At 39.2% G+C, this 17,332-nt stretch overlaps 2 protein-coding genes across 2 annotated transcripts in view; one reads left to right on the forward strand and one right to left on the reverse strand.

Annotated features, from left to right (window-relative positions):
• The window catches only part of FBXL13 (F-box and leucine rich repeat protein 13), a 212,635-nt gene extending 202,803 nt beyond the window's left edge, over positions 1 to 9,832 (forward strand). Inside the window, exon 21 of the mRNA XM_030307806.1 lies at positions 9,590 to 9,832. Coding sequence (XP_030163666.1) covers positions 9,590 to 9,776 — 187 coding nt within the window. The 3' untranslated portion in view covers positions 9,777 to 9,832. The remainder of the gene's footprint in view (positions 1 to 9,589) is intronic.
• Positions 9,833 to 14,708: 4,876 nt separating this feature from the next.
• The window catches only part of FAM185A (family with sequence similarity 185 member A), a 76,559-nt gene continuing 73,935 nt past the window's right edge, over positions 14,709 to 17,332 (reverse strand). Inside the window, 1 exon segment of the mRNA XM_030307815.1 lies at positions 14,709 to 15,637. Coding sequence (XP_030163675.1) covers positions 15,525 to 15,637 — 113 coding nt within the window. The 3' untranslated portion in view covers positions 14,709 to 15,524.

A 17,332-nucleotide genomic window follows, 5' to 3' on the forward strand; every position in this document is an offset into this window, starting at 1 on the left:
AAGTTTCATTTTAGTTTTGCCTAATTGAAGCCAACATTTTGAGTTGAACCAGGGGAAGCTCTCTTCTAAAACTGTCTTTGTAGTTTCGTATCCCTTTCCCACTGGCCCTTCTACTTCAAGGACTTCTCCTTCCTTGACCATGCAGGTATTCAAAGCCTTAACTCTGCTCTTATAGAACTGTCACTATTCTTTCTTTACTCATCTCTCAAAATACTTCCAGTCAGTCAGTCTCCCCTAGGGGTTAAAAATAATTAGATTAAACCAGTTCACAATTAAGTATAAATTACTAACAGTTAACCCTAAGTCACATCTTTTTCAAAGCTATTTGTCTGATGGTTGTTACTCATTTAGGGATTTCCCTTAGGAGTGAGGTCAGAGTAAAGCATTCTGGCTTGACTGCTACAGCCCAAGTGCTGGTTGCCTCAATCTGGAAAATGTTTCCACTGAAATAAAAGTTGGGGAAATGAGCAATATACACAGGTAGAAGTTCTCAGGTGTCTATCCTGTGAGGTTTTTTTTTAATTTTTTTTTAAGGTTTATTCATTTTTCAGAGACAGAGAGACAGAGCATGAGTGGGAGAGGGGCAGAGAGAGAGGGAGACACAGAATCCGAAACAGGCTCTAGGCTTCGAGCTGTCAGCACAGAGCCCAACGCGGGGCCCAAACTCACGGATGGTGAGATCACGACCTGAGCTGAAGTCGGACGCTTAACCGACTGAGCCACCCAGGCGCCCTATCCCATGAGTTTTAAAATATAAAGCAGTTATTTGCTACATTGTGTAGTTGTTTTCCTATTGACTGAGAGTAAAAATGTGCAAGTAGTTTTAACTGACCTGATGAAGTTACCTGTAAAGTCTTCAAAATGAAAATTCGTGACCAATTCTTGAAGGTCTAGTTCTTTTCTGCAGGCTGGAAAAGTGAATACTAAGAATTAATATTATCAATTATCTAAACACATATATTTCGCAGAGGAACTTGCTTAATTAAGTAGCCCTGGCATGAGCAGAACCATGAGATCTGGTCACTTGAAACCTGAAGAAGACAATGGTTCCTGATCCAAGGCTGTGTATGTTAAATTAAAACGAAAAAAAGAAAAAAGGACACAAAAATTATTGCTTGTAAAATAGGCACTGCCACTGGGACCAGTGGGCCCACAGGGAGGAAGGCAGCCAACTGAAGTGGGGTCAGAAATAAAGAAGCAGGTCTTTGAAAATTTTTGAAGAGGAGTGGAGACCCAACCCTCCCTAATAAGTCTGGAGATGACTGATATGGGTGTGATTAACTTCATTGAAAGAGGCTATCATGGAATATGGTCCTAGGAGTCCCTGCCAGCCTTGTCATATCATTAAACAGTGAACTTTGGGTAGATGGCAATGAATGAACAACATATTACACAAAGGAGTCTGGCTTCTAATCTTTTGATTGCATTTTGATAATCACTAGTTTGGGGAGATAATATCACTGAACTTCTAATAAGTGGGATTTTAAGTAAGAATGAAGGAGACTTTCTGGCACAGGTCTCTCTGAACCTAATTATGGTATGGATGTTAAAGTGTGATAAATAATGGTGTTTGGTTAGGGAGACCCAAGATATCTAGTAATATCCTAATGTTGCCTGTGACAGGCTCACTCTCCTCTTGCAAGGTGACTAGGTAAAAAAAATATGTGAAGAAAACCAAACAAGGCAAAGTAAGATTTTACTAGTAGCTAGGCTTAACCACTAAAACTCAATGCGAAACTCTAGTTAACTAGTTGGATCTATGAAAAATTCCTTTACCTAAGCTAGGACAGTGAAGTCATCTTTTGTTTTCTACCACCAAGCCTGGCTGTCCCTACCAGCAAGAAGCAGAGAGATGGTCCTAATGCTTAGAAGGGAACTGGCTTGTCTGTCCATCTCATCGTCTAAAAAGGCCAAACTACTTCAGTCTCCCTCATAGCCCCACCCCTGCTAAGCTCCAGCAGGAAAGAGGCCTAGAATGCTCTGATTCTATCTTTGTCTAGCAATAAAGAAGGGCAGTCCCCACAGCAGAGTGGTTCGGAGAGTCCCAGCATTTGAACTAGTAAGGCTCGAAGAGTGCTTGTCTTGACTCCCAACTTCTAGGACAGGGTACTGTTGTCTAGCCAAGGAGCTCCCAAGATACCTGGTCCTGAAAATTTTGATTAGAGAAGTGGTAAGGCCTGGCCACTTGCAGCTGTTTGGAGTCAGCTCTGAGGACTTTAAAGCAGCTTCCTTCTCCGCTCAAATCCTTGGTGGAATTGGAAATGCTACACAAAATATGTGGCCCCTTCAAGACTCAAGTTCATGATGTTGTTAATCCTTTGCTTATCTATGTTCACTCTAAAAAAGCATAGTTGTTTGCTCTTACCAGGGCTAATGTGGCTCCCTCAACTGCAGTGGCTATTTTGTCTGGGTGAAATGGAACATTTGGTAGTTGAAATAGAGGAAATTGTTCATACTTGGGAAGACGTTCAATGACTTTGAATCACCAAGTGTTGAACTTCCACACATTTGATTCCATTTGAACATGAAAATATTGTATGATATGGCTCTTAAAATCCAATTACTGCCATCAGAAGAAACATTTCTACGTACAAATCACCCCATACTCAATGGAATCTAAAAATATTGCACAAGCTTTGCAAATCAAAGACATCTGTCCCACTGAACTGGGGGAGTAGCAAACTTTTGGTCAATGAGAAAATTAGCTACAGCTCTTTTGCAAGAGAGCTTCCAGCATAAGATATGCTATCATTCTACTAACCCCAGAGCCTGAAGGGATCCCAAGAAGTGGTTCCAGAGCATCATGCTGAGATACAATCTAGGCTCCTTTAACTCGAGGAGAAATAAGTAGCAACTATGATCATAAACATGAAAAGAATATCTAGTTGTTTATATTTGAAACAATTGTGTACAACCAACATTTCAACGTATGGCCCTTTGTGGGAAAAACAAGAAAGGCAATACAAAGGAAGAAAAGCATAGTGGGAGAGAGGGAACAAGACCCAAACAATGGTCTCCACAACCCAATAGGGTTTGAACAACAAAGAGGTAAAAGAAACATTAAGTCTATACTTAGCAAAGGATAAAGGGACCTTTCTGACATTTTTGTGTCTGGAGTCTAAAACTTTTAACTCTAAACATCTAAAGAGATGAGTAGAGTCTTAGTGGCCTGGAGAGCCCAAACAGCAATACAGAGATTTCTCGAAAGCCTCTGTAGCAGTTGCTGGCAGCATGGATTATTACACAGGCACCCTGAGAGATCTCTGTTGCTAGGAAATAAAACCCTTATCAGAGTTCTCTTCCCCAGCTCATGGAAAAATCTTTGGGGAAAGACCTTTGTGATCGAGAGCTGTATTAGTATGAAAAAATATATTGCTTAATAATTATTTTTTGCCATGTATTGTGTTAATCCTATTTTATGTTGACTCTCTCATCTAATCCTCATAAATACCCCATTACTATAAAAATGAATAAGGAAATTGGTTTAAACAGTGTAAATAAGACCCAAGGTCAAACAGATAAAAGGCAGAGCTATACTTTGTACCTAAGCATTACTATGTTGCTCTTTTGCCTTTAGCGATTCTCAAGCTTTTTTTTTTAAAGTTCAGACATTCAAGGGACTTGATCACTAAGGGGAGACATGTGTCCTATTGTCCCCAATCTACTCACTGATGCATAAATTAGAGAGGCTGCTGATTACCAGCATTCTTTGTGTAGTCTCCAACATTCCCCCCTTTTTTTGCCTACTCAAGAAACTAGAAGGAAATGTGCGTGAGGGCAAGCAATATTTTTATAAGAATAACCTTGAATCCCCTATAATATATAAAAACCCAAAATCACCTACAAACTTCAGTACCTTATTATTATTAAACATCTAATGTTTCACAACTGTTTGTGGCATATCATTTTGAAAATCATATCCTAAATTAAAAAAATTTTCTTTAATGTTTATTTTTGAGCAAGTGACAGAGTGCAAGCAGGGGAGGGGCAGAGAGAGAAGGAGACACAGAATCCAAAGCAGGCTCTAGGCTTTGAGCTGTTAGCACAGAGCTGGACATGGGGCTCGAGCCCACAAACCACAAGATCATGACCTGAGCCAAAGTTGGACGTTTAACTGACTAAGCCATCCAGGTGCCCCTGAAAATCATGTTCTGTATTGATCCAGAGAAACCTGTTTCACCAGGTTAAATGAGTAATGATGACTACCACTGCGGCATACTGGATTCAGTTCCCAAATCATCTCCTACAAGGTCCAAGCACTTGGGACTCACTTAGGTCCAGCCAGAGTGGAAGGTAGTCAAAGGATTCCATATGTACTCTAAGAAATTTAGAGTACACAGTAATTCCTAACTATACATTTTCTTTTCAATATTTCCTAGCTCCCATATATTGACCATACCAGATACCAAACTATTTTAAGAGAGAGAGACAGAGACAGAGACAGAGACAGAGACAGAGTGAGTTCTTTTTGGCAGGAATATTCAGTTTCTAGATTTTCAAGTTCCCTGATCCTTTTCAAAAGTGCATGTGTGCAAACACACAGTAACACAGGATGTGTAAAAAGAGTTCAGAGATATTTGCTGCCAGTCAGCATGCTGGTCTGTTCTCTTGGCCAGGTCCTCAGCCTTAGGAGTCAGTTCATAGGAGGATGCCAAAGGTCTGAGTAAGGTGGTGAGGATAGCTAGTTCATGGGCTAAGGATTTTGTAAAAAAATTTTTTTAATGTTTATTTTTTGAGAGAGAGAGAGACAGAGTGTGAGCAGGGGAGGGGCAGAGAGAGAGAGGGAGACACAGAATCTGAAGCAGGCTCCAGGCTCCGAGCTGTCAGCACAGAGCCCAACAAGGGGCTTGAACTCACAAGCTGTGAGATCATGACCTGAGCCGAAGTCAGATGCTCAACTGACTGAGCCACCCAGGCTCCCCAATGCGCTAAGGATTTTCTAAAGAGTGGAGAGGATGTGGATTTCAGAATAGTCTATACTGGCATTCAAATCCTAATAATAATCCCAGATTTGTTCCAGGTCAAATTCAGATTTTCAGTTTTTCCCTAGGACTACTCTTGCTGTGAAAGCATACATGCTTTAAGATAGGCCCTAGAAACACTCTAGACCACAGAAAGCCTTAACCTCCTGACATTTGAGACTAGGGGAAGAAGGGAAGGGAAGGAGGGTTTGAGACCTGATCCTTTGTTCCTCTCTGGTCTGTGAGCATCACCTCCAAAGATCAGGGGACCCTTGGATGTTTAAGTCTCAGTGCAGCTGACTGCGGGTAGAACAAAGAGCGTTGCTTACCACTAAGAGCTAAGGTAAGGGTGGCAGGGAGCCAAGAAATAAGGGGTCGGCACTTCTAACCCTTATGTTGTTCAAGGGTCAACTACATTTCAACAAGGGAGGACATTTTTCATAAGAACTTTATCTCCCGTGTTTCAGAAAAGGAAGGAAGATCCCTCCCTGCCCCAGCAACAATGCTCTGACCACTACTTGTAACCAATGAGAAACTGCCACAACCTCAAACTCTTGTTCTTTTCCAATAAACTTTTGTTGAAAACAGCCCTCCCCAATTTCCTCCTGAAACCTAATAAAAGCTGACCTTCCCTTTGTCTTTTTGGACTTGGCTATGGTTTACCATAGTGTGCTTGTCCTGAATTGCAATTCCTCTGCTATACCCAAATAAGCTGTTTATTTTTTATCTTAAATAAAATTGCTCTTTGCTCTCCTTAAAGTTAACAGCTTAAGGTAAAATTGGGCACTTCCCTCATAGCTAGTGCTCAATATGCAGCTCATTTTGATCTTGTCCCATCACATTGCATTTAATGAGTACTCTTCCCTATGCATTCCCTACTTTTTTTTGTCTATACTGAGGATTCAGTATCCCCAGCTTTCTTGTTATTTTCTCAAACTCCCATTATTTGCCCTAATTATCATCTAATTTACTGTGGCTTGTAGCTACCTAAGGAACTGTATGACCCAATATTTATATGTTACCAAGTTTAGCGTTAAGAGTATTTATCCTCTTACCAGTTATCTAGAACTCTCAGAAATTATTGCTCTTCTGAGGCCAAAGGTTACATATACTTTGGTCAATTACTTACAAATCTTTTACTCCCCAAACTCATCCTTTTCCTAAAGGTCAAGACCATTGTTGCCTATAGTTGTAGTTGCCTTATCATCAGTAGCATTGAATCATTATCAACAACTGTTAACTACAGTATGTATGTCCAGAACGATGCAGTTTGGCAGGCAGAGGGCAAGTGGGTGTTGGAAATAACAACCTAAGAATGCTTCAAACTGCAGAAGATAAGAGACCTAAAGGGCTTCCTTGTTGGGATAAACTGCTGAAAGTGTCTTGTTTTGGCTGTCCTTTAAGATACAAAGAAATGGAATACACCCTTAAATAACTTAATACCTTATTAAACAAAAGGAAAACAATAACGTTTATAATTATAAACAATTAATGCCATGAATTTATGTATTGGAAAGAAATTAATTCTATGTTCAACTATTTATTTATTTATTTATTTTTAATATAATTTATTGTCAAATTGGCTTACATATAGCACCCAGTGCTCATCCCAACAAGTGCCCTCCTCAAAGCCCATCACCCATTTTCCCCTCTATGATCAACTTTTTATAGAAGTTCAGAGGAGGAAGAGATTGGGTTTGGGTCTTTACAAGAGGTTGGATTGGTTTGAAGATTTGAAAGATGCATCAAGTTTAAATGGGCAGAGATGGGGTGAAGGGTAAGTAACAGTGAAGCTCTGTTGCCTAGGGTACTGCTTTACATTTGAAACTGATGGTGCCAATACTTTATGCTTCAGATTCCCTTAACATTTGGGATTATGCTACAGTAAGTACTTAAGGGAAAACAATCTCATGGAAAACACCTTCGTAGACATGTCAATCTCAACTCCACAGAATTGGAAAGGGAGAATAATCTTCAGAAGAAAGTGGGGACAGCTAAAGATAGAACACTATTATTACTGCATAATGAAGTCCTACTTATATAAAGATTATATAAGAAGTTTCAAATGTAGGACCACACTTAAAAAAAATTAAAACATCAACAGAATGCAAAACTTCATCTTTGATCATAAAGTTACATTTTCAAATTTGAGAATAAGTATTTCTCTAAAGAGAAGACACTTGTTTGCCAAGTTTTAGTCCATAGGATTGTTGGCTCAGAAGTAGAAATTAGTATAACTTGCTTTTACTCACACTTGTTCTTTTAAACTTGTGTGGTTTGTTTTTAGTTTTTTTTTGCTTTTAGTATTTTGTTTTGTTTTGTTTTGTTTTGTTTTTTGTTTAGTTTTGTTTTATGTGAGTGCAAATATAGAAACCAAAAAGTAATGTGGTAAGAGATGTGAGTGCAAATATAGAAACCAAAAGTAATGTGGTAAGAGATGGAATTAGCAATGCTTTGGTTGTCTCCCTGTTGAGTTTCGTTATAATTATTTTAAGACATCTAAAATTTGGTTCAAATGAAACAGCATTTTAAACAACTGATGTATCTCAGCCTTTTACCAATGTCATTGTCCTGCCTGAACTCCTATAGCCACTGAACACAAATTTAACTCAAAGCATATGGGTAATACCAGCTTCTTTATGTTTCAAGACTTTTGCAAGTAATAACTCAATGTAATATTTGGCAATAGTGGGCAAAGTATCCCCTTCATGGGCAACTATCATTACTCATTTCTGATCCTATAGAAGTTGCCAATTACTCATTTTTTTAAAGCACTGGTCTCATTGTTCTACCCTCAAAAAGACATGTTTTCAAGTTAGATTTATTTATTTTTCTGATGCTGTAATATTATGATTTATGAGAAACATATTTTGGTCATTTAGATATCAATATATATTTGGTCTTCCTTCATGGTTCCTGGCTCACAGCTCCCAAAACCCTTGGAATTTCCTGGGCAATAAGGGCAATGGGAACATCTTTTGTCATAATATTTGGTCTCATCCTCAGTTCCTGAAATTAGTTCAGAGACATAAAGATGAAAATAGGTGTCATGTTATTGATAACAAACTCCTTTCCACCACAACTGGGTTTGTGTTAATGAGGTGACTTTTGGAAAGCAGCTTAGGATGGAAGCTGGTTGCTAGGGGAACGAACCAACAACGAGCATGGGGGTGCAAATTTCAGACCCATCCCCTGATTTCTTGGGGAGGGAGAGAGGATGGAGATTAAATCAGTCATCAATGGCCAATGATTTCATCAAGCATGCCTACATAATGAAGTCTCCATAAAATCCTAAAAGGGTTTGGAGAGTTTCTGGGTCAGTGAATGTGTGTAGATTTGGGGAGTGTGCACCTGGAGAGGACATGGAAGCTCCTCACCCTTTCTCCACACCATGTCCTATATATCTCTTCCATATGGCTACTCCTGAGTTATACCCTTTTATAATAAACCAGTGACCCAGTAACCAACATGGTTCTCTGAGTTCTGTGAGCAACTTTAGCAAATTAATCCAATCCAAGAAAGGGGTATGTTGGAACTTCTGATCTATAGCTGGTCAGTCAGAAGCCCAGATGACAACCTGGACTTGCAACTGGGATCTAAAGTGGAGGGCAGTCTAGTGAGCCTGAGCCTTGAACCCGTGGAATCTGATGCTATCTCTGGGTAGACAGTGTCAGAACTGGGTTGCATTGTAGGGCACCCAGCTGCTGTCTAAGAATTGCTTGGTGGTGGGGGTGCCTGGGTGGCTCAGTCGGTTAAGCGTCCAACTTTGGCTCAGGTCATGATCTCTTGGTTTGTGAGTTCGAGCTCCAGGTTGGGCTCTGTGCTGACAGCTCAGAGCCTGGAGCCTGCTTTGGATTCTGTGTCTCCCCATCTCTCGGCCCCTCCCATGCTCACGCTCTCTCTCTCTCTCTCTCTCAAAAATAAATAAATGTAAAAAAAAAAAGAAAAGAAAAGAAAAAAAAAGAATTGCTTGGTGGTGGAAACCCACACTCACCCAATTTAAAATTGGGGTCCAGAACAACCTTTAGATGCCTTCTTTGCTTTCTTCCTTATTTCTTCCTAAGAAAGGCAGAAATGGTATTTTTAATCATTTTGGTCGCTGACACCTTTTGAGAGTTTGATGAGTCACAAACCCTCTCCTCAGAAAAATGTATATTAGACACAAAACTGCATGAATTTTCAGGGAATTCATGGACCTCCCTGAAGTTCACTCACATATCCAACAGGGATCTGGGGACTCTGGGTTATGAGCTCCGGCATGGTGGACCTTTGCAGGTTGGCTGGTTAGGATACTCCCTCATCAAAGAAACTGGAAATAAGAGGCAGAGGACTCAAGAACACTAGAGAGTGCCCTCAGTGTTCCTACTCCATGACCATGCAGTTTCCTTACCCATTCACTGTATCTGTTAATCTCTGAACTGGCTGAACCAGAGAGCTATGAGCTACTCAAGCTTTGGGATCCTGAATATTCACATAATTACCCATACCCTCCCTCTCCGTAAGGCAAGACAACTGTGAAATTCATTCAACTTGTGACAGTTCTTTTAACTCAAAATTTGCTCTAGTTTGAAAATTCTACACCAGTAATTACTTCTGCAACTGGCTAATGCTAATCATTGTTATTGCAGGGAGGCAGCAAAGAGAATGTCATCTATAGTTCAGCAGCAGGAATATAACCCTGGTGACCCTCCACTTTGGTTTGGCTATGATTATGAAGGCAAGCCCCTTACAAGACAACATGAGATTCCTCCACCTAAAAATGTAGAATGGACAGTGACAGAGTCAACACACAGTAGTCAAGAGGAAGTAGTATGACCTTCAGCCTCAAGCAAGAAGAACAAAAAAATCTAGAACTTGGTAACTTCATTTGATGCAAGTATTTTCACTAGCTGGATCTCAACAGTGTGAACAACCAGCAAATCATCTCCTGATTTTTGTTCCAAATACAAATATTTCTAAATACATTATTAGTTCTTCTAATTGGTTTAATTGTGTTTTTTTTTAAAGCCAAATGAAGTATTGCTACACTGTAAATTTTCCACTTAAATTTACCTTAATCAAACTGATAGTTTTGATGAGATTATCAAATCTAAGGTTACAGTCATATAAAACAACCCTGAGAGATGTGATGTTTTTGACAACCATTTAAAAGCTTTTCTTTACAAAAGAAAGCAGAGATAGCCATAGGAGTCAGAGTAGGAGTTTGAGCCAGGGCAATGGCTTTAAGGATCTGTGATGATATATTATAAAAAATATGGGCATACATTTTTAAAGGAAACCAGGCTTTCTTGTTATTTCTAGACATTTAACAATAAGAACTAAATGCCACTTGACCCTGGACCCATCTCAACATTTGACTTAACAGTCAGGGACAAATTAAATAGAAACATGAACTATTTGTGAATAGAAAGGATGTCTCTGCAATGTTTCAGAAAGATCTCTTTTTAATCACATCTGCACTATAGAGGAATTTTAAAATATGCTATGCCAAAAAAGATGCTCTCCCTATTTTATGCTAGGAGATATGGGTTATTAATTGTGTACCTCCTCCTTATTACTAATTTTTAATTTTTTTGAGAGGGAGAGAGTGCATGCCCACAAGTGGGGAAGGGACAGAAGGAGAGGGAAGGAGAGACTCTTAAGCAGGCTCCATGCTCAGTGCAAAGCCCAACGCAGGGCTCCATCTCACAACTGTGAGATCCTCACCTGAGCCGAAATCAAGAGTCGGTTGCCCAACCAACCGAGCCACCACATGCCCACTCCTTATTAGTGTTAATAAGCTTTCATCTATGGATTTTTACCACTCTGGTAAAAGATAATAACTACAGAATTCAAGTGATCACACGGTGGTATATCATTATTTGATATTATGTGACACTCGATAGAGTCCAGGAGCAAGCACAACTCTGTTCTGACTGCCATGAACAAGCTGTGTTGGTAATACTGGATCAGTCTTTTAACCTATTTCCTCTATTACATACCTTTTTTTTTCCCCCAGTGTAGAAAATATAGTGTTATATTGGTTTTGGGTGTACAATATAGTGATTCAACAATTCCTTACATTAGTCAGCGCTCATCATGACAAGCATGCTCTTAATTCCCTTCCCCTATTTCACCCATCCCCCCAAGCCACTCGCCCTCTGGTAACCATCAATTTCTCTCTAGTTAAGAGTCTGTTTTTATGTTCACCTCTTTTTTCCTCTGTTCATTTATTTTGTTTCTTAAATTCTACATATGAATGAAATCATGTTGTCTTTCTCTGACTTATTTTGTTTAGCATTATGTTCTCTAGATCTATCTATGTTGTTACAAATGGCAAGATTTCATTCTTTTTTTTTAAATTTTTTTTTTCAACGTTTTTTTAATTTATTTTTGGGACAGAGAGAGACAGAGCATGAACGGGGGTGGGGCAGAGAGAGAGGGAGACACAGAATCGGAAACAGGCTCCAGGCTCCGAGCCATCAGCCCAGAGCCCGACGCGGGGCTCGAACTCACGGACCGCGAGATCGTGACCTGGCTGAAGTCGGACGCTTAACCGACTGCGCCACCCAGGCGCCCCATGATTTCATTCTTTTTATGGCTGAATAATATTCCATTGTATATATCTACCACATCTTTTTTTTTTTTTTAATTCTTTTTAAAGCTCATTTATTTTTGGGAAAGAGAGATGGTGCGATCTGGGGAGAGACAGAGAGAGAGGGAGGGATAGAATCCAAAGCAGGGTCCAGGCTTCAAGCTGTCAGCACAGAGCCTGACACAGGGTTCAAACTCACAAACTGCAAGATCATGATCTGAGCTGAAGTCAGTCACTTAACTGACTGCGCCACCCAGGCGCCCCTACCACATCTTCTTTATCCATCCATCTATCAATGGACATTTGGGTTGCTTCCATAATTTGGCTATTATAAATAATGCTACAACAAATAAAGGGATGCATATATCCTTTAGAATTAGTGTTTTCATATTCTTTGGGTAGATACCCAGTAGTACGATTACTGGATTGTAGGGTAGTTCTATTTCTAATTTTTTGAGGAACCTCTGCACTGTTTTCCAGTGCCTGCACCAGTTTGTAAGAGAGTTCCCACTAATAGTGCAAGAGAGTTCCTTTTTCTCTATTTCCTCACCACTGCTTGTAGTTTCTTGTGTTTTTGATGTTAGCCATTCTGACAGGTACAAGGTAATATATCTCATTGTGGTTTTGATTTGCTTTTCCCCGATAATGAGTGATGTGGAGCACTTTTCATGTGCCCGTTGGCCACGTAGATGTCTTGTTTGGAGAAGTGTCTGTTCATATCTTGTCCATTTTTTAATTGAATTATTTGTGTTTTTTCAGTGTTGTATAAGTTCTTTATGTATTTTGGATACTAACCCTTTATTGGATATGTCATTTACAAATACCTTCTCCCATTTAGTAGGTTGACTTTTAGTTTTGTTGGTTATTTCCTTTGTTGTGCAGAGCTTTTTGTTTTGATGAGGTCCCAATAGTTTTTGTTTTTGTTTCCATTGCCTCAGGAGATATATCTAGAAAGGTGCTGTTATTGCCAATGTCAAGGAAATTACTGCCTGTGCTCTCTTCTAGGATTTTTATGGTTTCAGGTCTCACATTTAGGTCCTTAATCTATTATGAATTTATTTTTGTGTATGGTATAAGAAAGTGGTCCAGTTTCATTCTTTTGCATGCAGCTGTCCAGTTTTCCCAGTACCGTTTGTTGAAGACACTCTTTTTCCCATTTCCCATTGCCTCCTTTGTCAAAGATTGACCATATAATCATGGGTTTATTTCAGGTCTTTCTATTCTGTTCCACTGATCTGTGTCTGTTTTTGTCCCAGTAACATACTGTTTTGATTATATTACAGCTTCATAATATAATTTGAAATCTGGAACTGTGATACTTCCAGTTTTGTTTTTCTTTTTCAAGATTGCTTTAGCTATTCAGGGTCTTTGGTGGTTCCATACAAATTATAGGACTGTTTGTTCTAGTTCTGTGGAAAATGCTGTTGGTTCTTTCTCTCTTAAATTAATCACGGTCTCTTTGTACCCCCAAAATCAGAAGCAAGGATAAAACTTAAGGTAAAGAATATGAAAATTATTTTGAAAAGTTTAAAATGGGCTGCACAAAGTATGATTATAATACCTTGTATTACCTAAATGTTTTTAATAATTCTCCCCTTTTTAAGGTTGATTTTGAAAGAGTTTCTGAAATAGGATAGTATCGTTTAGCTTATAGAATGGTTCCTAGAAGTGGACTGCAAGGGAATCAGCTGAGTAGGAAGCTTTCTGAAATGAGCCAAGAGATTTAAGATGACTTAAGAGGGTAATTTTTAAATCTAGAGATTTTTGGCAGCTGCAGAAAAAATCCCTAAGTGTCTGCTCCCTAAGTATTTCAAGCACACAACTGGAGAGACCTATAAAAAAGGCAACTGCTTTTTAAAGGAATAAAACCTGCATGGGGAAGATCAGAATAAGGAGAAAGACACCCTGTTATATTCTCTAGAAACCAAGTAGGGTGTTTGGTATTTAACTGTCAAAGCTCGCTATAAAACTCTTTTGAGTAAGATCTTTTAAACAAAACAGGAGACACATTTGGAAAGACACATTTTATAACCACACAAATGAAAAAAAAAAAGGGGGCAGGTGTTAGAAAAAGTGGGCTATAAAGGAGTACCAAGAAGCAGAAGGAACAGGTGGTGAAATCTTCAAGTACTCAGTGCAAAGTACTCAAAATATCCAAAATATTACCTAGGTCTTCAACTCTTAGGCATTTGCCATAGATAGGTGAGTGGTCAAGAGAGCAAAATGTGGCAGCTTTTCCTTTCTGTTTGGACTTAACTATGTGGTTCATATATGCACAATTCCTTTAAGAATTTTAAGTACAGTTTACTGCTTGTTATGCTCATGACCTTTCCAGCTGTTGTTGACTAATTTCATAAACTTTATTTTTAATCATGAAAATATTTATATAATTGCATGAGGGTGAAAAGAGATTATAAAAAATTGCCTCATTGCCTCACAGTTTCCCCTACTTAATAATCTAACACACACACACACACACATCACATCAAACATACTAACATGAGTACTGTCCCAATTTCTTTAATAAATTTTGATTTCATGAAGATTGAACTAAAAGGAGACTTTAAGATATTCCACAAAGTTCACTTTTTGTTTCATAAATATGAAGTTAAAAATAGACAGGACTCTAAACAAATATTAAGAGACTATTATAAGTCATAATATTTTAAAAGGTTTATTATAGGCGCACCTAGGTGGCTCAGTCGTTTAAGTGTCTGACTTCGGCTCAGGTCATGATCTTGCAGTTTGCGAGTTTGAGCCCTGCATTGGGCTCACTACTGTCAGCATGGAACCTGCTTCGGACCCTTTATCCCTCTCTCTTTCTGCCCCTCCCCTGCTTGTGCTGTCTCTCTCAAAATAAATACATAAACTTAAAAAAGAAAGAAAGAAAAGGTTTATTATACACCATTGTTTAAGAGCTGATTTATCCTAACCATAAAAGACATAATCTGAAAGATAGGTCTATTCAGTCTTACGTAAATTAAATGTCCCAGGAGTAGACAGGTAAGCTTGAAAGAAAGAGAATTTATAAAATAACTTTATACAGTATACCATTGTAAAAATAAAAATCAATCTTCAGACAGCAGGCTGTAAAACAGTTGAATGTTTCTCCTCTTCCCAATGCATTGTATCTTAGATTATGCAAAAAGAATTAAGAATCAGTAGCAAATGCATCATTTTTATGATGTATTTTATTGACAGCTTACATTTACATTGATGTCATAAGAAATACTAACATGTTACAAGAGAGCTAGAGTGAAAGAAATGCTTCTTTACAAGATAACTGCCACCCATGACCTATGCTTTTGTATAATCTTCTCTTCTTGAGTATAAATGGAAATTGTAAATATGATGAGTGAGCACTCCCATGATTATGTTACATCACAGAGCAAAACAAAGATTAGTCTGGGAAGGCCTGATCTAATCAAGCAAACCCTTTAAAAGCAGTTTCTCCAGCTGGTTGCAGAAGAGGTTGGATATTCAGTGCACGAGAAGCAAGTGCTGGCTTTAAGATGGAGAGGGCCACATGAGAAGGAATGCAAGTGGCCTCTAGAAGCTTAGAGTGATTACCGACGGACAGCAAGAAAAGAGAGACCTCAGTCATAGTCACAAGGAAATGGATTTTGCCAACAATATGAATAAGCTTGAAAGTAGATTTTTTTCCCCCCAGAGGATCTAGATGAGAACTTGAGTCCAGCCTTGTGCACCTTGAGCAGAGAGCCTAGCTATGCAGAGCTCTTGACCTACAGAACTGTGAGCTAGTAAGTAAATGCTATTTTAAGTTGGTTACGTTTATGGTAATTTATTGCAGGGCAACAAAAAATGAATACAATAGCTAAGTACAAATTTTGAAAAGGTCTCCACAAGACAATTCACCAGTATTCATTCTAAATTGTTTTCAACATTTATATGAACTGTGGTATTTGCATTTTTGTAGTCTTAGATCTGCTGATCATTGTTAAAAATTATAAATAAAATTCAAACCATTCTTAGTCCTGCAGTTTCAGGGACTGAAACCAGCTTTGACTTCTAAAATTTATAGTGCCTTTTGGGGCATCGGCCTTAATCCATTTTTCATGTTTGCTTGCTTGATTCATGAGCCCTGAAACACAAAATTGCATAAAGTTATATCTTCATTGACAAGAACAATATCTGACTATGACATAGATCCTAACAACACATCTCTGAAACTGAAAAACACTTTGGAACAGCAAAAATCTTAGTAAAGACAGTGTGAGTCGGGAAAGAGTTGCAGTTACCTGGGCTTATTCCCTCCTTTCATTTTCTCAGAACAACTGAAAGGGAAGCTACTCTTTTTTTATCTGTATTTTTTTGTGTGTGCAGGTTTTAAAAAGAGGTTTATTTAAGTACAATTGATAAAAGACATATGCAATACAGTAAACTTTGGAATATGTAAAAATCTGTGGAGCCATCTCTTAAATCAAAATAATGAATACATCTATCACTCGTAAAAGTTGACTTTTGCTCTTCTGTCATCTTCTTGTCCCTTCTCTGTCACCTCCAGACACTCCCCCATGAAACCCCCATCACTGATCTACCCCCCATCACTGGTCTACTTTGTGTCACTATGGATTAGTTGCATTTTCTAAAATTTTAATAAATGGAATCATACAGTATGCATTTTATTCTTTTTTAAAAATCTAGGCTCTTTCACTCAGCATAATCATTTTGAAGTTCATTCACACTGTACTAGGGATGAGGTCATTTCCTGACACGTATGAATGCTCATGGGCACCCTGTGCAGATCCCTCCTCTCTGGAATTCTTTCTTCTGAAATCTAGCAGCCCTGGTCTCCTGAGATGCTCAGCTCAGTCTCCACTTCAGGAGTCTGCTGGGCTCGGTGTTACTGCTCCCTGCCCTCAAAGTCATATGTTGTAGCAGTGATACAGCTCACCTGGTTTATTTCTCATCTCTGTTCTTTTAGTTCTAGGTTTTTTTCTCTTTCAATCAAGGTAATGAAGGTGATATACCTCGTCTAAAGCTCCAGTGCAACTCTGAATTTAAGAGACCAATCAAAACTGTACTGAGGAGGACTGGCTGCCCCACATCAACACGCCCTGTTCGCGGTTGACCCACCCAGGAGTCAAAGTGGTTGGAAGCCTTTATGGCTGAAAGGAATGCCAGAAAGTGCGTGAGTGCAGCCGCTGGGGCATTTTATTCTGTTTTCCAGATCCTGGGGTCTGGAGGCCGTGACGTATGCTTTGGGGTAGGGACTACCTGTGTGACAAAGGGTTTCTGGATGTCTTCCAACGTTGACAGTTTCTCTTCACAATTCCCAGGAGTGTTTTGGGGCACATCTTTCTGTGAGAGTTTCGAGAAGGAAGGGAGCCGTTGGCTACGCCACTGGGTCAAGTGATTGACACCCGGGTGGGCTATCTGGGCCACCACAGCTTAGGCCCGAGTGGGGACAGGGCTCAACTGGCAATTGAGAGAAGGACTAAATAAATTAGTGTTGAGAGCGTTGGTCATTTTAAAATTAATGACTTTCGGATTCTTCTCTCTGCACATGGTTCAGTTTACTCTCTGTGCGAGTTATATACATGCTGATTTTCCTAACAGCAGCTCTAACCAAGAAGTGGAAATTATTTGAAGCAAAGCCTGGGTAGTCTTATGGTTGAAGGTTGCTGAGGCCCAGGAAGACTCATTAAGTTACTTGCCCAAGGTCACAGGCTCTTTGTAGTAGCCAGTAGCACAACCTTCAGAATTTCAGTCTCCTCCCCACATGAAGAAATACTACCAACTTAGACCCATGGGGAAACTAGAAGAAATTAAGTGA

This window comes from Lynx canadensis, chromosome A2 (genome assembly GCF_007474595.2).
Source record: "Lynx canadensis isolate LIC74 chromosome A2, mLynCan4.pri.v2, whole genome shotgun sequence".
Lineage (NCBI taxonomy): Eukaryota > Metazoa > Chordata > Mammalia > Carnivora > Felidae > Lynx > Lynx canadensis.